We start from the raw sequence: 8882 nt of genomic DNA, 5'->3' as shown, positions 1-8882 counted from the left end.
ACCTCAAGTGAAGATCTAGTTTAGTACGGGAGATGAGATAAGTGGGGGTGATGTGATAACGATAGTAGTGGACGGGAGATGAAGGCAGAGAGATGTATTGTACGGAGAGGTCTGGTGGAGGACCGGGTCGAGGGGGGCAATGACCCCAAGACAGCCTCCAGGTAGGTAAGGGTTATCTGGGGCCTCACGGTATGGGTAGGTTAAATGGGACGAAGGGAGGACTGGGGATAATACCTGAAGAGGGTTTCGGGGGGTCAAAGCCCCCGATCCATGTATGAATCAGATGTATTTATTATTTTATTTAAACAAGAATAATAGTATCAGCATATTCAGGGGAAGCACTAAACCCGTAGGTTATATATCACTTAGGGAATGGATTGTAAACAGGGTTGATCTACAGTTAAAGCAACTCCTTGGATCAAGAGCTTTTCACCATCATCGAAGTTCCACCCTTTCAGGGATTTTGACAGACTGGGACTAGATCAGGCTGGGTTACACCTATTTTTTTTTATAATTAACATTAGGTACACTGGTATTTTTAATCCAGCATTTGAAGACTCCCAGCAGGTACTGAAGTTTCTTACACACAGGACCAGTGTTTTCTTGTACACTATGACATCCATCAAGCCTCAACTTTTTAAAAAAAAATTCCTGGATGAGACCCACAACTCAGCTAAAAACGTACCTATTTTTACTATATTATTTATACTTAGGATGAAGTACTAAACTCGTAGGGGTCAAACAGTACCTGGAGAAATCTACTTTTTACTGCTAGGTGGCAGGGGTGTAAGCTTGCCCCTGTTTCTCCATGCCAAGGAATCGAACGCGACACTGAGATTGTGTTTATTGAGGCCTTACAATTTTAAACGTTAAAAACAGTTTTGCATAGTAAATTATACTGAGCCTTGAACAATCCATTAGTCAAAACGATGTGACCCATTTCCATTGGGGTTCTTGTGGGGTTGAATGAAGAGGTGGTAGTAGAATGGGGGAGAAAGGAGAGGGGCCCGGAGGGGGTGAGGGAGCGGAGGAGGGCCGCAGAACTGCGGAACTACGGCACAGTACTTCTTTTAACTATCAATTCACTTCCGGTGCCATGTGCCCAAATACACATACGAAAAAGCGTGCACGTTGTAGTATGTTATTTTTAAAAATTATATACCGCATTTTACTGATATTTTTACAAGACATTATTATATATCTAGAGGAATCGCTGGAACCAGTCATACAACGCCTGGAGAATAGGAGGCAACTAGATTCGATCCAAGGAAGGGGAGAAGGTGTCCAATTGATAAATAACAAAAAGGCACAATACCGTGACTGGAACGATACACAAATAACCCGCACATAAAAGACAGAAGCTTACGACGACGTTTCGGTCCGACTTGGACCATTGACAAAGTCACACTAACAGAGGAGGAGCAGAACGGCTATATATAGGCAGGAAGAGGTGGAGGTAGTAGTAGTGGTAGAAGTAGTAGTAGTAGTACTACTACTACTACTACTTCTACCACTACTACTACCTCCACCTCTTCCTGCCTATATATAGCCGTTCTGCTCCTCCTCTGTTAGTGTGACTTTGTCAATGGTCCAAGTCGGACCGAAACGTCGTCGTAAGCTTCTGTCTTTTATGTGCGGGTTATTTGTGTGTCCAATTGCTTGAATCAAGTCCCTTACCAGCATCAAGAAACCTCACATGTGGGGAACCAAACATTTAAAAGCTTCCAGGTCCAGTTTTCTAACTCATTTTAAATTCCCTTCATCAATAACGACGAGTTTATCGGGGCCTAACTTCATTCAGAATTTATGGTATTGCCTTTACCGAGTTGCAATCTTAATTATAGTGTTTATATTTAATCACCTTCGATTGCCACGTCCACAAAAAAAATACATTATCCTAGGAGGAAAGAATGCCAGTTACCTATGGATAAAAAATACTAATCGTTAAATACCAAAACCATTTTGTTTTTGCCGGTAACAAGAAGGAATAATGTATAATATGAATCAGTAAAGATGTGATATAGAGGTGGGCGACCAGACTATAAGTGTGATGTGGCAGCCATTACAGCGGTGTGGCAACAGCTCCCTCACTTGTCTACAAATCTGGTTCACTCCGGTTCCCACTCAGCTTATATTCCATGATATAGCTATAAGTAGTTATTTTGTGTACATTTTATAATCTTAAAACACATATAATGATTTAGTTATACAATGTTGCTATACAGTTACCTCATCTGACTTCACACAATACGCACTAACCCAATCATCCATTAAAAAAAAAAAATGCCCTCATCACAACGTATTTTTTAAGATTTAATTATTTCCTAGATTTATGATGCAAGGTGCAACACCCCTGCACTGTTGATATTATTATTATAATCAAAAAGAAGCGCTAAGCCACAAGGTGCACTGTTGATAGCAGAGCCTATAACGTAGGCCTGTGATGGAAATATGCACATAGCTCTGCTTCCCTTACTATCATTACATTCATGGGAGGGAGCACTAAATTCCTAAGTCATAACGCCAGGAGAAGGAGGCAATCAGATTCGATTCAGGAAAGGAAGAACGGTTCAAATTCTTTGAATCAAGAGCCCATCACAGCATCAAGGCACCTACCTCCCTTCAAGGGTCTGCTTCACAGCATCCCACAAATGTTCCAATATTCTTACATTACTCGCTACGAAAACAATAACATACTTTTAATTGAAAACATTTTCAGTGATGCACTTACAATAGTTGAGTTTACAACATAGCAGTAACAGTTCGCGAAGTATTTGCGTCGCCAATGTTCAGTGGAAAGATATAATGCGCAAGCGCCATCTTTATTAGAACTAAATTTCGCGAACAAAGGAAGCACACCAATATCAAACATAAGAATAATATCCTTACACATATCTCGCTCACCGAGTGGTTTTATCCATCTCTAAGCATGTATTATAATAGGAACAGCGTAATAAGGACAGGGATGGGATAAATAAAACAACTTGACTAGTGCATCGGTCAGGTAGGCTGGGCAGCCGACAACAGCTGATCGCTGCTTCTGTGGGAATGACACTTCCCTCTTGCGAAGACAGCCGCTGTTGGTATTTCCCGATGCACTTCACATGTTGCTGTAGGTCTTCATTCATTTTATTTAACACTAATTTTCGATAGTTGGCCAAAAAAGTCACTCATATTGCCACCACACCAAAATGGCGTCGCTCTACCTCTTCACTCGATACAGCACTGAGGGTGGCAGCAGTGTGACGTCACGGTATTGTTCCGCGGTAGTGGATTATTATTATTATATTACTGAAAAATAATTAAATATGTTTAATATACATCGTTTTTATTAAGTATATCGTTACTTGTATATTTAAAGTAATATTACAAATAGTTTTTAAGGAATTTTATAAATATAGATGCGTACTACTTTAGCTTGCGGAGCTTGCGGTGCGCGTCCGGTGGTCGTCGGAACGAGACCATCTTCGAAAACAGTCATTCGGCTGCTATGATCGCGTTCGGACATACGAGCTATTGTACTCCACGCGCTTGGCAGCGACGAACTTTGAACACGGAAATATCGCACTTATTACCGTAACCTCTAACGTCCAGTGTTGTTTGTGATACGTGACATGACGACCATTGAAGTTTTGTTGCCTTCACCTAGAGTCAACATGTTGGATTCTGGTGCTGTGGACAACCTAAGCATTCCTAGCTTGTGTGGCCCTCACAGGGGCACCCGTCGCCCGTCGGGCACCGCCGAGAGCGAGAGTGATTCTCCACCCAGTAAGAAAAGCAAGAAGGCTCGCCGACGGAGGAAGAGGCCCAGTCAACGTTGCCGCCTGAATGGACTTCGGACGAAACCAGTTGCGCCCTTTAACACCACCCAGTTCCTGATGGCGGAACACGACCAGCTGCAGGATACAGACATTGTGGGTCGTCCTCGAAGGCACCGTGACTCCTCGCTCAGCCTCGACTCGGAAGATCAATCAAACGAGTTCTATTCTTCCCCAGAAGACGAAGAGGAGTTTCTCACACGGGAGTTCTGGACTGCTTACGAGGATGTTCACGCAGAGCGCCTCGACACCATGACGAAGGCGCAGCTGGTTCAGGAGTACCTCGCACTCGAGGAAAAAGTGGATTTATTAGAACGCCAGCTTCGTGCCGTCCGAGCTCGTCATCGGTATCGTCTCCAGCAGAACGACGAAATAGACGACGATGATGCTGTTGGACCCGGTGAACTGCGCGTCGACTCTGAGACAGCCCAGAAAATCAGCATCTTTCAGTCAGAGATCAGCAATCTTGAATCTGAAAACCGACGTCTACGAGAGGAGAACTTTGAACTGCGCCGCACATCCCTTACCCGGTCTTCATCGTCATCATCGTCATCCTCCAGTAGCGACTCCAGCAGTAGCAGCAGTGATTCTAGCAGTGACAGCGAGATGGACGAGGAGTCGGCATCTAAACACGAAAATTCTCAAGTTGCAGCAACGCCCGGAAATGCTTCTCCAGCCACTACAGAAGTGTGCAGCTCCCCACAGGAGTCTGGTGTGGACTGTATACATTCAGGGAACACTGTGGACCAATGCCAGCCAGATAGTGGTGTTTCTTGTGATAGTCCTGAGGCTGCTGATCCTCCAACCTCATCCTCCATCAGCATCGAGGTTACGGCGGGCAAGTCTGAAGCAGAGGGGGAGGTGACTAGTACTACAGCAGCGTAGCACCTTGAAGGTTCAGCACTACACACCCGTTGACTGTGATCCCGCATTGTATTTAATTTTGGTCCGTGCGAGTAATGGTGGCACTAAAAGTCGCGTCACGCCCACCGACGTTCATTTCTCCCTGTGGAATTCCTGTTACTGCATCACATCGCCCACGAGATGAACACAACTCAGGCTCATGGTTGATGTATGGTGTCAGTTAAGAGTTCAAGTGTTCATCGAAGTGAAATGCAGTGAATAATATTGATCTCTATAAATAAGCAGACAGTGTTTGTGCTCACGTGAACTTTGTGGCCATCGTGAGCTCGTATGGGAACTTGCCAAAATATTTTAATTAGCTAAGGACGATTTACTTCTTTCAGAACATACAAAGTCGATCTCTCTGAATAGTAATTGTTTATGTATTTTTTTCCCTTGTCTACAGAAACTTATCTGAAGTTGCTCTAGGATGCTGCATGTCATGATTAAAGTACGCGAGTGTGTGGAAGATGTCAGACTGCTAGTTTCCAGATACCAGTCCGCCAAACTCATGAAAAGAATTCCAGTTTATTTTGTAAAGATATGAGTGTGTTACGCAGTTTATAGTAAATACACAAGAGGAACGCTTAAGTATTTGTTGCCAAGGCGGAATTTGGATGTATTCCCATCCTAGGGTTATACTTTTCAAAGGATGAATTTGTACGTTCATTACTCTTGAAATCTCGCGGACATATCTCGAAGCTAGTCATTAAGGTCAAATTCTGAAATTCCCACGCAACGATTATGATGCAGTACTGTTCTGTTTAAAGTGGGAGTTAAGTGTGAATTTGTACCAAATATATTTTTATGAAAAGGAAAGATGTTATGCCAATTTATGAATATATATGTGTGTGTTCTCTAGTTTTCATAAAAGCTAGAGAAAGAGCAGGGCGTTCGTTTCTTGGCTGTGAATTAACGCCTGGGACATGTCCCAGACGCTATTATATGCTTATATTGTAACGCCCAGTGATATATATATATATATATATCTATAAATATATACTGTATAAAGAGACGCTCGTGCATTATTTATCGCGAGCTATTTTGATCCTTATACTGTCTTAAAAAAGGTCTTATTTTTCTTATCAGTTATGTGCAGATTTTACGGGAAATTGCAAGCTTAGTCAGTATGGATCAAAATTTGTGGTGCATTTTTTGTTCTTTTGTTTAAAACTCGTCATTACATGTCTTTTAGTCTTACGGTTAGACTTTTAAAAGGTGCATATTTTAAGCTGTCGAGGTAAATACGCATTGGATTGGCCGAAGCTCCTTTCAGAAATAATGTATTTGACCAGTCTTAGCGTAGCAACCTGAGCGGGTAACTTTTGTATCCCTTGGAAAGTCTGCTACACATATCCTGTTGATGGCTGCGAGACATTTTGGCCAGAATTCTGAAATGGCTTACATAAATCACGAGAACATGCTCAGTTAATGATGGTTAATATTAAAAGTGGTGGTGGTGTATTTGGCGATTTCAGAATTCAAGGCCCTTGCGAGTACAAAGTTCCCATGATCTTAGCCTTCCCCCTTGTTTATTTTTTTAAATAATATTTGTTATACAAAAACTTTATTAATAGCTATAAATAGAAAGCGGTTGCAAGTTTTTGGTTATATGCAAAATAGTATCTTATGATGATCGTACCTGAGATTATAAGATAAATATGGAACGTAATCTTTCCTTTTCAGAATATTATGTGCTTCCTGAGCGGAGAAAATATTGTAAAAAAAAAAGATTTTCAGAAATAAATCATTTTAATTTATATACGGCTTTTTTCTTCCCTGTTATTGTATACAAAACTCGACGCTGTATGATGCATGCACGTTTAGCGCTTAAATTATTATTATACAAAAGTTTCCATACTAAAAACATTTGTTTTAAATTATATTTAGGACAGGTAGGTATTGTATACAAGTATTAATTGTTTGACAATGAAGTCATGATTGTGTATTGGTGAGGAGCTTTCCATCGAGAACACCAGGAACCTTGATCAAATATAACTCAGGCACTGTGACTAGGGGTTTAGCGCTTCCCCCAAAACATAATAATTCAATAAGGTGGATGGATGTTGGTGAATAGCTCTTCATCAGGACCCCTCAGGGAAGGTTCCTTGATGTTGGTGAGGGGCTCTTGATTTAGGGAATTGGATCTGTGCTCCAGTTCCCCGAATTAAGCCTGAATGCCTTCCACATTCCCCCCAGGCGCTGTATAATCCTACGGGTTTAGCGCTTCCCCTTGATTATAATAATTCATCAGAAGGAGTTGCTCCCCTTCCTCGGATCAAACATGACTACCTTTTATTCCATAGGCACTGACAGCTATTAATAGTGTTCTTTTGAGTTCATTCAAGCATGATCCCCAGTGCTGTACGACCCATGTGGGTTTAGCGCTTAGTTATGATTATAATAAAGTATCCCAACGGGCCTGGAGCTTTCCCATCAATATTGTAAAACACGATCAAACTTGGTATTATTATTTTCATAAACGCCAAAGTATGATGGTAGCTCTCCCCTCAAGGGAGGTTCCTTGACGCTGGTGAGGGGCTCTAAATCTAGGGAATTGGATCTGTGCTCCGGTTCCCTGAATTGAGCCTGAATACCTTCCATCCCCCCAACATACGCTGTATAATCCCTACGGGTTTAGCTCTCCCCCATGATTATAATAATTGATGGTAGCTCGTAGTCTCAAGAGACTTAACAGCTACCATCAAACTTGACACTGAGACCCGGGTGGTACAGGCGATTTATTTATGACTACGCTCTTTTCAAACAGGGGTACCCCCTCAAGAAAGGCGCTCTTGATCCAAGATTGCAGCGCTGTATGACCCTAATGGGTTTAGAGCTTCTTGTTTATTATAATGTTGATCCAAGAAATTGGGTCAATCTTCCCTTTTTTCCATGGTTGCAACTTTGCTTTCCATTTCCCCATGCGTTACTGTATGACCCTTACGGGTTTAACGCTATTTCAAGATTATAATAATAATCAAAGGGACGGGTAACTATGAAAATATTTTGGTCAGGCAATTAACTACCTTTCCTCGGATTAAACCTAGTGGTATAAACCTTGGTAACTTGATACCGACAAATTTGTTTAAAAAGACACGTGAGCAAACAGTAGGGTATATTTATTGGCAGATGTTTCGGTCCTGGGACCTTGATCACTTCTAACACAGGTTGAAGATAACAGAATATATAGGCAAAATGTGGGGTGCGAGTGACAGTGACTCGAAAAATTACACGTGAGACTTGAGATGAAGTCAGGTGGACAATGAGGTTAGGTTAGGTTAAATATTACCTGGTTGAGTATCATGTATGCCAGTGTTTTTTAAATTTTGTATTATGTTCCACTGTGTTGGTGACAGCAATAAGCGTCGGCGTCTAAGATCTTGTTCCTTACGAGTCTTTTAAATTAAACCTAGTACGTGTCATTCCTTAGGGGGTAATACCCCCTAAGAAACCACGGAACGGGTGGGGTTGAACTCAGGGCGCGTCGTAAAACTCCAGGCCAGCTGGCTACAATAAGATTCATCCAATTAGGTATATTTATATACCACAGGGAGGTTAGCATGGGCCACCACTGTTGACCACAAATGCAAACATTGGGCGTGTTTCCTTACACCGGTTGTCTATGTTCCCCATCAGTAAAATGGGTACCGGGGTGTTAGTCGACTGGTGTGGGTCGCATCCTGGGACAAAACTGACCTAATTTGCCCGAAATGCTCTGCATAACAAGCGGCTTTCTATATAATAGTATGTCACTGATGTCAGCTAGGACTGTATACCTTGCACATGTACTTGTAGTAAATAAAGATATTAATATTAATATTAACGGTACAGGTCGGATTTGAACTCGCGGCGAGTTCAATTCCCACCTGTTACCTGGAGGTTATTCCAGGGATCAACGCCCCCGCGGCCTGGTCCATGACCAGGCCTCCCGGTGGATCAGGGCCTGATCAACCAGGCTGTTACTGCTGGCCGCACGCAGTCCAACGTACGAGCCACAGCCCGGCTGATTCGGCACTGACTTTAGGTATCTGTCCAGATACGCCTGCCCAATCTTTTACTTTCGTAGGGAGTGATTTGTGTGTGCAGATTCGGGACCATTCCTTCCAGGATTTTCCAAGTGTAGATTATGATATATATCTCTCTCCTGCGTTCCAACGA

General features: G+C 42.3%; 1 protein-coding gene across 1 annotated transcript; it reads left to right on the top strand.

Moving 5' to 3' along the window:
- The first annotated feature begins 3466 nt into the window (after positions 1-3466).
- On the top strand, positions 3467-6481 carry LOC128693347 (protein HEXIM1). Its single transcript, XM_053783035.2, has one exon. It carries the CDS (start codon positions 3615-3617, stop codon positions 4701-4703), a length of 1089 nt encoding a protein of 362 aa, XP_053639010.1. The 5' UTR covers positions 3467-3614; the 3' UTR covers positions 4704-6481.
- Positions 6482-8882: the final 2401 nt, after the last annotated feature.

The sequence above is a fragment of the Cherax quadricarinatus genome, chromosome 28, assembly GCF_038502225.1.
Source record: "Cherax quadricarinatus isolate ZL_2023a chromosome 28, ASM3850222v1, whole genome shotgun sequence".
NCBI classification, from domain to species: domain Eukaryota; kingdom Metazoa; phylum Arthropoda; class Malacostraca; order Decapoda; family Parastacidae; genus Cherax; species Cherax quadricarinatus.
The sequence above is the reverse complement of the archived record's forward strand: the minus strand, read 5'-3'. Positions and strand labels throughout refer to the sequence as shown.

What these genes read in the sequence shown, in the direction of transcription:
- LOC128693347 (XM_053783035.2), top strand. Translation starts at nt 3,615, where the DNA reads ATGACGACCATTGAAGTTTTGTTGCCTTCACCTAGAGTCAACATGTTG.